The 16,590-nt window shown below is 34.3% G+C and overlaps 1 protein-coding gene and 1 pseudogene across 1 annotated transcript; both read right to left on the minus strand.

Annotated features, from left to right (window-relative positions):
* Nucleotides 1-11,400, minus strand: LOC100820492 (DNA polymerase lambda). The gene is made up of 14 exons (XM_003519884.5): nt 11,175-11,400; nt 10,935-11,072; nt 9,383-9,730; nt 9,007-9,085; nt 8,778-8,908; nt 8,148-8,210; nt 7,469-7,648; nt 7,317-7,370; nt 6,738-6,826; nt 3,080-3,170; nt 1,816-1,896; nt 1,181-1,248; nt 386-470; nt 1-312 (listed from the first exon to the last, which is right to left on the minus strand). Exons 1-14 carry the CDS (start codon nt 11,271-11,273, stop codon nt 214-216), a joined length of 1,605 nt encoding a protein of 534 aa, XP_003519932.1. The 5' UTR covers nt 11,274-11,400; the 3' UTR covers nt 1-213.
* A 1,866-nt stretch (nt 11,401-13,266) lies between these two features.
* Nucleotides 13,267-16,309, minus strand: LOC100775589 (mitochondrial phosphate carrier protein 3, mitochondrial-like; annotated as a pseudogene).
* Between the last annotated feature and the right edge of the window lie 281 nt (nt 16,310-16,590).

A 16,590-nucleotide genomic window follows, 5' to 3' on the forward strand; every position in this document is an offset into this window, starting at 1 on the left:
TACGTCAAAACTGTTCTCATCTTATAGAACCATTTTTTGTACAAAAATATATACTAAGTCAGATACGTGAATTGTATCCTGCGAGTATATTTATTTACAAAGCAGCAAGAGATTTCTTACTAACCAAAAAGCCATTTGCTAAATACATCAACATATTCTACAAGGTTGAATGCTGAGAGCTAGCAAGAGATTTCTTACTAACCATCTCTATACTTAGAGATTTCTTTCATGTGGTTCAAGACAAGGGAAGTCTAGGAAATCAAATATCTCCTTTTCAGTATTAAATTTCAAACTTGCACTACCTTTTGCACCCTGCAGTGGCAAAAGTATAAGTGAGAATTCAACCAAATCAGGACGAAACCGTTAACATTCTTTTAAGCCATACCCGTTTGCCGCCAGAACCCTGAGTAGCTGGAAATAGCCCTGTATCGTCAAGCCGGAATCCTTTAGATTCTGCTTGCAGCCTCAACCTGTGCCCAAGCACCCGAAAAAAGAAAAACCACAACTCTATAACTACGAATGGCCCAGAAATGACAACATAGATAATTAAGACACTGACCAAGTCCCATCATTGATAATAAAGTATGGTTATGAAAATATCCACTCTTTACACATGAAAACAATAAAGAGTTAGTTTGGAGAAGTTTTTCAATAAGCACTTGTAAGAAAATGAAAAAAAAATAAGGAGATACAGTGAGTGAAACTTCTCTCCTAAGTTGAAATTATCTTATGTACCTCTGTTTATGAATGAGTTAAATGAAAGTGCTTCTCAAAAAGTTGAGTTGCATAAATTAATTTCAACTTATGGGAGAAATTGGATTCAAACTTGCTCAAAATGCAAGATTCATAAAGTTTTGAAAAGATAATCCTGTGTTGGCCACAACACTGACATAAATTAAGATGCCACCTAGCTTAATGTTGAAAACCAATTTCTTAGATCCATTAGTTCAGCATTTCAAAAGGTATCTGAGGAATCTTGGTTCCCACATTCTATCTCTCTCCTTTTCTGCAAGCATTCACTAAAGTAACGTGTATATAAATGTAAGAAAGTAAATTAATCTAATATTCCCATACTCTATCAAAAGAAAAATCTCGGAGATACAATTTGAACTTCCCGACTAGAGCTCAATGGCCAAAACTCTGAAAACAGAAAGTTCAGTCCATAGAGAAGCAAGTATACCTTCTATTCAAGACATCGTTTCCAGTCCAAGCTACAAGTCCAAAAGCATATATGTCTCTTGGGTACACCTGCCAAAAAATTAAAGTCAACCATGTTATAAGTTGGCTAATGAAGAAATCTACGATTCAGAAATTTGAGAGATAAATTTGATAAACTGTGATTTTGCTATTAAGTTTTGATTCTCTAAACTCAGAGATCAGTGTTTATACGGCACAGTGACATACAACAGAATATACAAAAGCTTGTAACACAAGCTACAGCTAGCAGTGACTAGCACTACTGAGCTGGCAACAGCTAATACAATTACAATGTATTGTACAGAACAGAAAGGAAAAAAACCATAAAACTATATGTAGTCTATATACTCTATCAGCTAAGCAACAAAGTACAATTAGCAAACGAAGGAGAGGGGATTGCATTTACATTTTTACCAGTATCCTATGGCTAAGTGCTAATTGTGTAAATGATTGGCAATCCCGGCACTTTCATACAGAAAAAAAAAAAAACATGGCAATACAACTACGTGAAAATGTGTGCCCTGCAACATGTCTGAAGAAAGAAAAAGGGAAAACCTTAATTTGTTAACTCCCAAGAACCTTCATAAGATATTCTATTTAAAAAAAATCATTTGTCACCTTTAAATCAATACGATGCCGCAACTCCCGTCCAGGATAGGTGCAAAAACCAAAATAAGTGTCAACACCAGAATCAGTAGCCTGTCTAGACAGAGAAAAATTAACAAAGAAAATAGAAATATTGCAGAAACATCTAGCAGATAGATATACAAAAATATCATGTAGAGATTGATTCACCAAACAGTATATCTAAATATAATTATATACAAATTATAGAAAGATAAAGATATCCGAAACAGAGAATGAAATCCTGAGCTCCTTATAGAATAGGATGATGGTTTAATTGAAATTCCTAGTGTATGATAAAATAAGATATAATTATTAGCTCCTGGTTATAAGATTAGCAAGTTTTAAGATGCTAACACATTCCTGTAGGATCCCAATCAAAGTTCCAAATAATCCAAAAACATAAAAGTTAGAAAACATGGTCCACCTTCCTCATTTTCTCCAGAATGCTGGTCATTTCAAAATTCATGCACTACTCAAGGTAGCATATTGTGGTGGGAGTTCCTATCCTGGGTGAAGGAAGTCAGAACCATCCACTGTAGACCCATGGATTTTCTCCAGCACTCACCTACTGCAGGATCATCGGCTACTGCTAGAAGATGGAAACTTTGGTGGTTGGCAGCTACAAATGAAATCTGGAAGCTTGGAAATGATATCATTTTCCATAGTCAATCCTTCGATATCTCTAAACTGGCAGATAGTATTCTTTTTCTTATGTGGACCTGGCTGAAGGGGTGGGAAAGGGACTTTAATGTCCCTTTTTTCCAGTGGGCTTCAGCAATGTCTTTAGTTTTTATTTAATGTTTCTAAGAAGGGCAGGGCTGTGTTTTAAGTACTTCTGGTTGTATGCTTAGTTCTCTGCAACAGTCAATCCTAATCTGTATCTTCTAGTACCTCTGGTACTTCTATCATTAATATAAATTATATTTGCAGTTCAAAAAAACTCAAGGTAGCATATTCAATCCTTCAAGCAATTAAAATCTAGAATTTTAACCATATGAACTGTATAACACAGAGAAGTGTTTGCAAACGAACCCAACAGTGTGGTGGAGCTGAACTTAAACTGCTATTTACAACACAACAAACTCTTTACGCTTTGCATCTTCATATGCAAGCACACATACACTCTTATTTGTGATGATATCAGCATACAGATGAAATTATGCTCTGTAGGAAAAATATTATCTATCTTTTACAGGAAAGCTTAATAAGTCAAATAAAAATATCATTTGTAGACAACAAGAAAATGCTAAATTACCTCTTCACTGTGACTACTGAAAATTAAGTCCTCCCTCAGGAAATTCATATCCTTTAAATGCTTTACGAACTTTGGCAAAAATCCTTTGTGGCTGCAAGCAATAAACAAATATATTGAACCTCTGAACATGAAAAAAGAAGTTTCCACAAGGCGCAACTTTACCACTGCACCAGGGCTTGCATTCCCAAACTAAAATCATGATTCTAAAAGAATGTTTTAAGAATTTTGTTTTACCAAGGGAAAATTTTGATACATGGTACCAGTAAAATAATACTATTTGTTATTCTATTAATATTTATAAGAATATGGATTTGAGCCTAACTCACCTCAAAAGCTAGCTCATAGGGTGAGGATTGTTCCCCACTTATATACTCTATCTTGGCCTTATCTCTAGCCGATGTGAGACTTGACTCTTATACCGTCTTAGAATGTGGGTTTGCGCCTAACGAAACTCCAAAAGCTAGTTTTTGGGGTTGAGTTAGGCCCAAACCCACATTAAGACTTAGACATATACCATGTACAAAGGGAAATTTAGTTGCCAATTTTTATGTATTTTATTTTAGTTGCATGCAGCTCTATTTTTATATTATATATCAAATACTATTTACCATATGTGTATAGCGGATTATTGGCTTTCCGCCATTTTCCGCAATCTGCAATTGATACCACATTGTGGACATTCAAAAACTGACAACAAAATCTTTCTGAATTGAGGAATTAAAGTCAACAAAATTTTGTAATCCCCTCATAGTTTGTATGATGGTAAGTTCCAAGTGGTGTTTAGTACCACTCTACATCCCACCAACTAAACACAGTGAAGGATAAATTAAACGTTAATGCAGGAGAAGAAAAAAACAAGGCATATTGTTTAAACTTCATAATGCAGATAGATTAATTTAAGTAGGAAGAAAAAGAAAGACTAAAAAGTCGTGTATTAAATAGTTCAGTTACGAGGAGGATAAATTAAACAACACATTGATGGTAGAATTAAACACACCACCGACTCATAAATAACTCAAATTAAATGCATTGGCGCAGCTGTCTCTATAGCCAAATTATGCATTCCTCTTTAAGGGCCTCAAGTTCATCAGACGCTCTCATAAGTATCCCTTCCCACCAAAAGATAAAAAAAGTCATGTATTGAATAGTTCAGCTACGAGGAGAATAAATTAAACAACACATTGATGGATGAATTAAACACACCACCGACTCATAAATAACTCAAACTAAATGCATTGACACAGCTGTCTCTAGAGCCACGTTTTGTGTTCCTCTTTAAGGGCCTCAAGTTCATCAGACACTCTCATAAGTATCCCTTCCCACCATTGACAGACTACCACTGAGCCTCTGATGGAATCTCAAAATCTAGTTCAGGTATCTTAATGGTAGCAGATTCTGATTATATCACCTTGTCGATTTAGCATCTTCTGTTCTCCTGATGGGATCTCCAGAGAGTAACAACAACCATGCAGTTGAATTTCACCAGCAAACTGTACTTCATTGTTCCTCTCACCAGTGTGGACATTCAAAATCTGACAACAAAATCTTTCTGAAGCGAGGAATTAAAGTCTATAAAAATCTTGTAATTCCCTCAATTCAAACGGTGGTAAGTTCCAAGAGGTGTTTATTACCACTCTACAGACCCCAACTAAACGCATTGATCGATAAATAAACCACCACCAACTCATAATAAATAACTCATGAATTAAATGCATTGATATGGGAGTAGAAAAAACAAGGCGCGTTGTTTAAGCTTCATAACGTTCACCGCTTAATTAAGAGGGAAGAAACTTCTTAATTACTCAGTGAACGTTATGAAGCTTAAACAATGTGCTTTGTTTTTTTCTTCTCCTGCGTCAATGCGTTTAATTTTAGTTACTTATTATGAGTTGGTGGCGGTTAATTTATCCATCAATGCATTTAGTTGGGGCTGTAGAGTGGCATTAAACACTGCATGGAACTTGCCACCGATTGAACAGAGGGGATTACAAAATTTTTATTAACTTTAATTCCTCACTTAAGAAAACCATCTTAGAATTTGGGTTTATGCGTAGCTTAACACCATGAAACCAGATTTTAAGGTGAGGACTGCCCAAGCTTATAAGCTTTATTTTAACCAAATATTTAGTCAATGCGAGACTAAACTACTACCCTTGAGGTTGCAATTAAGGCAGCCCCCAAAGAGGCCGCAACTAAGGTGGGCTAGGAGTGACCGCAATCAAGGCGGCTTTCCAACAACTACAATGATTTAGAAAAGTCTCAATGTGTTTAAATGCAAATTTTCTTAAACTGTTGAAAATCAGAACATAATATTCTGAATTTCTGATTCTATTAATAATAATAATAGTTTATAGGCACATAATCTTTGATTTAGAGAAAAAAAATATCCTCTATTTATATACAACTAATGTAATCAACCTATATAAACACACATTCGCTGTGTATTCAAACACACGTTTTTCACTCAATTATCCCTTTGTTTCCTCCTATTTTAACATGTTATCTAGAGCCAGACAGAACTATCACGAAAATTGTGCCTCACTAGGGACCTACTATCCCTGATGGACCCTTCTGCTCATCACTCTTCTTCTGGTGACCTGTTTTTGCATTCCAGCAAATTTTTTGGCTTCTTAACCGGTCATCGCCGCAACTTAAGTGATTTTCCTAGTGACCATCCACCTTTTTTGGCTCTCTTGAGCCTATCTACAGAACCCCAAAACGATTTCCTAGGCATGCCAAACAGCTTCATGCAGGATGTGTTCCTGGTGTTTGAGATTGATGTTCAAGCCACGCTTCTGGCGTGGTGGTTGCCCATCTCAGTGCACCTATCCCCAGAGTCTCGTCTCAACCCATGCACGTTTGCTGGTACTCGTTATCCAGATCTGATTTCTGTTGCTGATATCTAGTGATTTTTTGTCACTGTTTGCCTTCATTTTCTCTCATGACATTGGCTTCCATTAGCCCTATCTTTGTCCCAATTGCACTAGCCCCATCTTTTTCCAAGATACATTAGCGCCCCTGTCTTTGTTCCAAATGCACTGACCCTATCTATGTCCCAGGTGCAATAGTTCCCGACTATGTCCCAGATGCATTGGTCTCGTTTCTACTCCAGAAGCAGTAGACTTAGTTTCAAGTTTAAATAATTTGGATCTCCTATATTATTTGTTTGAAGATTCCGAATGTGGTTTCAAGAAGAACGGACCTTGCTTTGCTTAGCATGAATTTTCTTTCGCAGATGGTCATTCCAGCGATTTGGCAAAGATATTTTTTGTAGCAATTCTCTCTGGCTTCTCCAGCAACCCTGAGTTGCTTCTCAAACTATTGTTTTTTTGGTGGAGTTCAATTTTTTTGTTTTCCACTTTGTTAGGAATAAATTATTTTCTTGTAACAAGTTGAGAGCTTAGTAAGCTTTAGATTGAGGGGGAGTGTTGAAAATCAGAATATAATATTCTGATTCTATTAATAATGTTGGTTTATAGGCACATAATCTTTGATTTAGAGGAAACATGATATCCTCTATTAATGTATAATTAATGTAATCAACCTATATAAACACGCATTCGCTGTGTATTCAAACACACGGTCTTCATTCAATTATCCCTTTGTTTTCTCCTATTTAAACACCAATGAATAAAGGTTATAAGGAATCAAGCAGTACCTTTTTCCATCAGGATGTGTTATAATGATATCAATGTCTCCGCAAGTAGCTTTCCCACGTCGATATGATCCCCCACAAATGATAACAACCTAAATGACACAACACCATAACCGAAATTTCAATATCATGTTTCAAATCAAACTATGGGAGCAACAAAAAATTATATGTTGGTTATGTCGATAATATTAAGAATTATCTGTGCAATCTCTAAGTGAAAGCATGAATTGAAATACAAGGGGGTAAAGGTTTGAGAAACAAGGGGTCCCTAAGTGTTATATGAAGTAAATTGCAACAATTTTGTAAAATATGAGGTAATAATTTGGACCGATCCATAAGAAAAAGATAAAAAAAAAAGGCCTTGAGATTGAATAAACAAAAGCCTAGGTTGGCCATTGGCAAAAAAAAAAACAGTGATGCTCTGTTTCATCTTGAGCAGCTAAAAGAAATATCTATTTTGAAATACACACAAGAACAGACAAACAAAGAGAGATATTTCATGTGACAGATTCTTACGAAACATTTTTGACAAGATAGAAAGCTCATATTAATCTCAGTTGAGCAAGGATTTGTAGAGCTTACCCCAGGCAAAACATCCTCCCCAACTTTCTGTAAAATGTGTTCCATCTCCTGAGCCTATCAAATAAAAAAGGGCATCGGTGTTTTTAGCAAAATGTTTTTTTTTGTCCGGGGGGGGTGGTTGATATCATCTTTTTAACAATAGTACCACAGACCTCGTGGCGTGGAATCCGTTGCCCGATATCATCAAAGTATTTTAACCCTAACTTCTGTGCATTTGTAAGTGAGTCATCATTCCTAAGATCATCTAACGAACGATGTCCCTTCTCATACAATTTCAGTGCTGTGGATGGGCCTATGCCCCATACTTCTCCAAATAACGATATTGTCCGCACCTATAGTTAAATAAGGGGGAAAAAGAGAAGGCAGCAAGATTGCAATAAATGTCGACAATATACAAGCTGTTAATATCCTACAGAAAACTTAGCATTTCCTATTACACATTGATCAACTAAACAATAAATGATAAAAAATACTAATTCAGAGGTAATTTTTGCATATAGACTAGTAGACCAACCATTAACTATCCATGCAAATAATAGAGTACACATTAAGCCAACCTTAAAAATTGAGTTCAAACATCACTCTCAAGAAATTACGACAAAACATAATTACTAGCTCCGACACTAAGACAGTAAGTTATCAAGCACTATATTACATGGGTTCTTATGAGCGTTTTCATGTAATCTAAATGCAAAAGTATTACAGATTGTGATCACATAAGGATCATTCGTGGATAAAAATAAAATATGAATCATTAAAGCTAAAAAATTAAATTATTCATACAATTTTTTTCATGGATCTCAAACTAAGCAGGGTTAATACTTGTAATACCTTCTCATCAGTTTCAAAGTGTTCCAATTTGGATAACTTCCCAGTAGTCATTATCTCCTGAACCTGCAAATAGTAAAAGCAGTTGCTTGTCTTGTTATTTGACCAAAGGCTAAAGTGTAAATCATTACATAAGAAATGGCAGCAATGTCTTCTTAAGATCCAAATTCATATTGCTGTGCCATAAATGTAGATTCATTGCCTTTAAAATGAATAAAATAAAACTTCAGAAGGCCAAAAAAGGTAAATAGGAAGCATCACCAAATATTAGAGGCAAACAACTATGTTATAATAACAATCATAATTTGATGGCCCAATAACAAACTTTCTTAAAGAATCATAGTTCAGAAATATCAACACACTAAAACTCAATTGTCCTCTTAGATGGATCCCCAATATAACTAGACAGACAACACAATGCACCTTTATTCCCAGTAATAAAATACAACTAGGAGGGTATCATAGAAGACAGCTGAAATTTTAGAAGAGAAAAATCTAATAGGGAAGAAGAGCAATAGAGCTATTAGCAACTAATATTAAGAAACTAAATATATATATTGTCAATCAAACTAAACAAAGTGTAGTGCAGGATAGAAGCTCAAGATAGAATGTCTAGTGACATAGTTCACTTACATGATCTTTCATTGATTTGCCAATAGATGGCAGATTGTTTATCTGGTCGGTACTTTCAATTTTGAATGGCAACTTTTCAATCACGGCAATAGCTTTGTGATAGCTAAAGGACCTCCGATCATCACCCAATGCTTTCAAAAAGCATTAGCCCAATAATTAAAAGCAACAGAGTAACAGAACCATAAAAAGACTACAATATGTAGGAGACTAGGAGTTATAAGTGTCTTACCTCTATATATGTTCACAAGTTTCCCAAATATCTCTGTTATGTTCTTGTTTAGATCAGGTGGATGGTATGATAAGGATGACTGCAAAGTGCACCACATGTTAGTGATGTTTCAACTTTCAACGAGAAGGAACAAACCTGAGTAATAGGCATATATACGAGTGATAACTGATAAGCATGCGTGTGTGTGTGAATGCATGAATGAAAACTAGACATGGTTATATGGACTGGAAGATAAGAAAAATATTAAATTTATTTCTGCAGAAGCTTATTATTAAATCTTAATAGAGGTGCCAGAGGAAAGTGCTTGTTTTGAAAGAAAAATAGTCACAAAAGCAAAATAATGTTCAGCTGTTGGCACATAGATCTTAGTACATACGGCCTCATTTTCAGCATCAAGGTGTTGTTGTCTTGTGTTTCCATAACTTAAACTGTCAACTTCACCATGACTGCTTATTGTGCTTGTTGATGAAAATACCGCTTTTTCTTTTCCATCATCATCATGGCTTTCATTTTTTACAATTTTTGTATCCTCAGTAGATAATTTGCTCTTTTTATTAAGCAATTGTTGAAGATCGCTTGAAGTCCTTTGATTAGTCAGTCCAGGGTCCAAAGACTTCTCAGGTATATGTTCACCTTGAGAATCCAACTTCAGTAAATACATATCCTCTGATAGTATCTCCCCTGATTTCAAGCAGTCCTCCAACCATTGATAAAGGAGAACTCTCTGCACAATGCACCGTTAACCCAAAAATAATTAAACAAAAGGCATGTAAATCACATTCCAAACACAAACAAAAACCCACATTATGCACTTCAAAGGTGATTGCCTAACAAACAAAATAATCAAGTACCAAATTCAGTCCTCACATAAGTCAAAGTACAACATAACGAGTCTTTTTTTTAAAAAAAAAAAAAAGCAGCTCAAAACATGATCAAGACCCTTCAAATACCATTAGAGCATCTCCAATGGTGTACTTAAAGTGAAGGTTTTTAACTCCTTTTTAGTAGGTCATATCATACCATGTAAGATTTAAGAACTTTTAACAACTTTCTACTTCAATGGTGCAATCATCTAAGAACTTAAAATGGGTCTCACATATCATCTCACAAAATGGTTTTTTAATTGTAAGAACGAGTTGCTTACATAAGAAACCGTTCTTACAGCTGAAAGCCTTGTCGGTGTCCTCCAATGGTAATTTTAAATAAGAAGCGCATCTTAAACTTAAGAACCTCACAAGAACCGATGTTGAAGATGCTTGTGGTAGACATCTACTTTGGTCCCTGTAAGATATACAGGACCTGATATAATATTGACCCTATATCAATAAATGCATCTCTTTAGCCCTCTAAAGGTATATAAGGTCCTTAAGAAACCGCTATTTTGTTTTGGTAAGCAAAATTATACATTATTAATTGTAGACCAAACAAAGCACAAGATGTGCCAGAGTTTGGAATCCGGAGACAAAAATAAAAGTGTTACAGATTCAGCTAAGCCCCTAAAAAAAGAAAATGAAAAATCAAAGACAAAGACAAAGGCGCCCCAAACAAAAGCCGAAAAGACTATGCATGAAATCTTTGGAAATCAGGTGGAAAATGACTTGTGAGACAAAAGTACTATTGCAAAAGGATCGGAATCATTGCTTTTACTTTCATTTTGCTTTTATCAGTTTGATCTTCATTGGAGCGCGCATCACAACAATTTCAACTGCAAACCAAACATGTACATAATAACACACACACATCAGCAAGGTTACAATAGCATCATTTGACCCTTCCATCTATAACCGGATTGTACCAACTATCAATATTGTTGATGAATGGAAGGCCAAAATGGGTGTTTTATGGATACTATCATCATCTTTTCATCCCCATGGAAACATAATTACACTTAAGCAAACATAAAATACACCAACTTAAAAAAAGCTAACCCCTTTAAAACGTGACAAACGCTCCCTATCCAGTTGCTGAAGAAGGGCATCTGAGTGCATAGCAAAAACATGAGTGACCCGTTTGGAGAAGCGCTCCTCTATCACAGCCCCCATTTGCACCAACCTTTCCTTCCAAATCTGACACGAATTGAAAGTGAAGAAACTTGAAAAAAGATGCAAACTTTGGAAGTTCAAATGGAAATAAAAAAGTGGGTTCTGAATGCACAATGATACTTGTACCTGGAATCGACGGGATTGAACTCCTTTGGGGACCAAAAACACGACCATGCCACTGAACATTCCATGAGGATCAGACTCGGGTTTCTTCTTTGGCGCCATTTCACGGCGTTTTACTTTCTTCGTTAATTAATGGCTTCTACAGTGACTGTTAGTCGCTATGCAGCTTGAGTGCGTGCAATCCATCAGTTTAAAACTTACGGGGATGTTGGACGCGTATGTAAATATAAATAAACAGCTCTTTGTTGTTTGAGACTGTCAACTGTGAAGAGAAAATTGAAAGATGAGACAAAATTTTAGGTTCGATTTCACTTTTGGTACTATGTAATAACTCAAAAATAAAGGATCAATTACTAATTAGATAAGATTGGTATAACTCAAAAATAAAGGATCAATTACTAATTAGATAAGATTGTTAGTTAGTTATGATTAATATTTTATTAGATAAGATTAGGAAGTTAGGATTAAAAAATTAGTTAAGATTAGGAAGTTATGATTAGAATTTTATTTTAAACAATTAGATAAAATTAGAATTTTATCTTAAAACAATTAAATAAGATTAGAAAGTGAGAGTATAAATATTAGCATATACTAATAGAAGGTATGCAGAAAATAAAAATTATTTAATTTGTTTTTTTTTCGAGTAAAAATGAGTGAAGTTACTTTAAAAATTTATTTCTAATTGTAATATATTATGATTTTATGATTGTATAATTTTGTTTTTTACTGTATATTTAATATTTATGCGTTTAAAATTTAATAATTTGAATCATTATTGATTTATTATAACTTTTTTAAAAAAAAATGTTGATTTAACATTTTAGTAATGACGTGACTTATGTTAATATGTGATAATAAGATTAAAAGTTAGACAATTAATATCATGTTAATGTACATGTGAGATTGTCATGAGATATTGTCAGCATATTAGCGTAATATAATATCTTGTTATCATTTTCATGTTATTTTATCAGTTTGTGTTAAAAAAATTGATGATAGATTATACACGGACCAAAATTACTAAAGTTTGAAAAAGTAGAATATCAAATATACAGTAAAAAAAATTTAAGAGGTCAAAATTATACCATCATTAAACAATAGAGATTAAAAGTGAATTTAAACCAAAAATTTAAAATTTAAATTGAAAAAGAGAAAATTTTGAAAATTTGTTTTCAATGGTTAATTTCTCTCTCTATTTTTCAACTTCAATCCCAGATTAAATAAAAAAAAATACATCCTTATATGTATTTTCTTTATTTGATTTCTATCCGAACATATAATTTTTGGACAAGTAAAACTTGTGGCATTGTATGAGCTATAGATAAAGTGTAGAAGAATGATGAGATTTATTTTATTTTCATAAGTTTTTCAATAATTATTTAAATAAAGAAATAATTTTTTATTTTATTTAATCTGTAATTTTTAGTTTTTTAGAAAAATAGAAATATTTAGTCTCTATTGTTTCAAAATTAAGAATTTTAGTTCATCGGTTCATTTTAGGGGTTGACTGTTGATAAAAAAAATTGATGCTAAATCACTCAAGCAACACTATAATATTGAATTTTTTAATTATTTTTTAGTTAATTTAAATCACCTAAAAATAATTAAAAATCTAAAATAATTAGTTAAATCAATTTCATGGATACAAAAAAAAAAAAGATTTTGTTGTGGGGAAAGAAGCGGGAAGAAGTAATAAATGAAAGTGTGACTACTGACTTCCAATTAATCATTGCAATGATAATTAACGATATGTACTGCTGTGAAGCAGACTTTCAATACACAGCTGTTCAAAAATTTTACAAACCATAGCAACAAATATTGATTAAGAAATAATATATATATATATATATATATATATATAAAGGTTTAGAATTTTATACGAAGACACTTTTTTATACAAAAATTTATTCTTAACTAATGCCTAAAAAACACTTCTTAGTATTCTCTTTCACATATAAAGTTTCCTATCTAGTTTCAGCAGTTTCTTTGATTATTTATGGTCCCTACATTCGCTGGTTTTCATGTGTTTCTGAAACAAAACTATCTAATTAAGTTTTATCATGCTAATCCATTGGACATTTTACACCTTTGCAAGCTAAGCAGCAGAAGCAGGAGTAGGAACAGCAGCAGGAGCAACACCGCCAGTCGTTGGCCTGATAAGAAAAACAAGAATTTCATTATATTATCCAAACGAATACCATGAAATAAACCAAACTAAAACTATATATCAGAACCAGCTAGCAAATTGTGCAAAAAACTTACAGCCCCACAAAAATTTGAATGAATCATATATTCCCCATTGTGCTCCAGTGAGAGAGTTCCAACCATAAGAATACAAAGAGGAAGACCACGGGTAAACAGACCCCATAATCCAAGCTTCTTCACAGCCTGCATTTGGAAGGAAAAAATTCATTACTCGAGGAATATGTGTTCTTTTCCATTAAAACTATAAAACCTTACAAGTATATGTTTTTATAGTTTAATTTTTCTGCAGTGAATTATTTTACACAAAATCATCTTTTATGACTTTAAAGGTAATTATTATAAAAGTCAATAGGTGATCGTTTAGATGCGTATCCTATTTAGATTTGTCCCGGGGTTCTCTAACTTACTCCAAATAAAAATGGGGTTGTTCAAAGAAGATAATTGATGCAATTAAGAAAATTGTACCAACCATCTTGAAATACATAATTAATTGCATCAATCATCTTCTATCCGGTAAGTTAGACAACCTTTTTTCCATTATTTTATATATTTTTTTCCATTAGATAGGTTGATCACATAATGTGTCACACGCAGTTATGCAGACAAAACACCAAAAACAACAACATTGATTGTACATCAAATTAGGCACTTACATCACCAACCGTTGCCCCTTTGGAATTGTTCAGGAAAGAGACAAGGTTATCAGCAGGATGAGAGATAATGGCACACAATATACCAGCCATGTATCCACCGACAATGCTCACACCTAGTTGCAGGGAATTGCTGCATTCGTGTTTTGGTTTGGGGATGGCATGCTTATAAATCATCTCAACTATGTTCTCATATGAAGCAAATTTCATCATTGTATCTGCAAGAAAGAAAATTATTTACACTCTTAAGTAATGATATAGGGTAGATGCATCCAAAATCATCAATAAATGACAACAGATAAGCAATTTTCCAAGGGAATTGCTATAAAGAGGGAAAAAAACACACAAAAGGAATCATTGATAAGATTTTGTATAATGACAAGTTTTCAGATTAGTCCTTATAAGAATTTATTAAATTTCACTGTCTACCATATTGTTTCACTAACTAAATAGGATAATGACTAAAATACTACTATAAAAATCCTACCGAATTTTAATAACACATAAGAAAGCAAAATACCAACCGGTATCCCCCAGAAAAAAAAAAAATAGTATGTTAGCAGGCTACTTAGTGGTCAAATTGGGACTTAATCTGCAACATATATCACAGACAACAGGTAACAAAATAATTTTTTTTGGAATTATATGTAAAAAAAGAAAATGAATTAATAAACTAAACTAAGCAATACATGAGCAGCCAATTAAGCAAAAAAAAAAAAAAAGGACTTTATCGTGCAAACTACAGAATATAAGATGGGGGGAACTTACATGTGGAACTTGTCTTCCCCATAGAGGCATAATTCCCTTGTACAACCTGAAAGGCATATGACATTTCATTGTAAGCTTATCCTAGCAAGTGTATGAATCATGAATAACATATACACCTTCATAGAAATGGATTAGGTGTAGTCAATTTTTTCACACATTCATGTGTCAATGCATTGTGTTGGGGAATTGAGAGGAGCAAACATTGAAGAGATTTACACCAATGGATCATGAACATATAAGTGAACCTGATACTACCCCTCAACTCAAAACCTTAAGGCTTAGGTTTATGAGTCTTGCCTACACGATGTGGGACTTCATCTCATACTTATACTCCAACGCATTGTAATATAGAACAAATAATTCAACTTCAAAAGCATGTTCAATTTATTGAGATAAAATATGAACTGTTTGATCTTCATTTGGCAGTTTTGAGCTGCTAACTGTGTGAATGCATGGAAAAGCAATTGCAGGGATTCTAGATCCCTTCGCACCAACTTCTACTACCAAAACAATGGAAAGAGTTAATCAGCAACATTTATAAAATTCATAATCATACCCTGAGACTACTTCAGTTCTGACCAACTTTGGTAGGCCATCGACCAGGCCTCTAGCAAAGCCAGGCTGAGTTTGAACTCTGACCTTCACTGCCTCAAATGGACAAAGAGCAACACCTGCAATCAACTCAGCAGATGCGGAACCGGCTAGGTAGATCAATGTCTTGTACTTGGTTGCATACTCTGGACCAGCTATGTCAGAATAGTACTTCTTGAAGAACTCATAGAATCCATATTTGAAGGCACCCTGTGCACTGTAACCAACAAGGGTAGGTGCCCACCCGCGGAAAAAGCCCCTCAGTCCCTGCTCCTTAAACATGACTCCAAATCCAGTGCTGGTGTTCTTGTACATCACAGGGTCAATCCGAAATTGATAACTAAATGTTAAGAGACAAACCAAGCACCAAATCACATAAAAGTTAGCTATTACCTTTTTGTGACAAAAAATGCGTAAGTGTTTTCTAAAGATTAATTGGATAAACACATGGTTTTAAACTGCGGCAATGATCCTGGTTGCAATTAATGAAAATGAAAAGTAGCTAGAATTGCAGTGGCAATACAAATATACAATTAAGGATACATCAAAACTATCTACATTTGTTTGGAGAAAATATTTTCTGTTTTCAGTTTTGATAAAAATGAGGCATGAAAATTGAATGTGAGGGAATGAATGCATTGGCGGGCAAAAAAGGGGTTATGGATAGAGTGAGACCTGTTTGTTACACTTGACAACGTCAAGAGGCGTGATGCCAGTGTGAGTGAGGCCACAGCTGAGGCTTCCACCAAAGGTGCAAGCAGCATAGAACGACGGCGAAAACATCTCTATATTTTGATTCTCACTTGGAGAATGAATGGCGAAACTCGAAGCCTCCATCTTCTTCTCCTGCGACGAGGGAGAGGAATAGAGATAGCTCGGAATCAGAGAATGGCGACCCAGGGTGTCTGAATTCGAGGGAGCCATCAAAAGGAATGGAACAATGATAGAGATCAATGACACTGTTTAATGTTTTGAATCAAAGTCAGGTACTAGGAACTCACGCACGCACACACTGTTTCGGTGAAAAAGAGTTTAATTTGTTCAAAGAAAACAAGTAAAGAGAGAAATGGAAAAATTTAGAAGGTATTGTGGTGTGTTAGTTGTTCTGTTTTTAGAAGGAAACAGTTTTCATCTCTGGCGGGTTTTATATCCCGAACATGAACCAGACAAAAATGTCTTCGCGCGAATCTTCGTGGCAGTTTGAA

This window comes from Glycine max, chromosome 2 (genome assembly GCF_000004515.6).
Source record: "Glycine max cultivar Williams 82 chromosome 2, Glycine_max_v4.0, whole genome shotgun sequence".
NCBI classification, from domain to species: domain Eukaryota; kingdom Viridiplantae; phylum Streptophyta; class Magnoliopsida; order Fabales; family Fabaceae; genus Glycine; species Glycine max.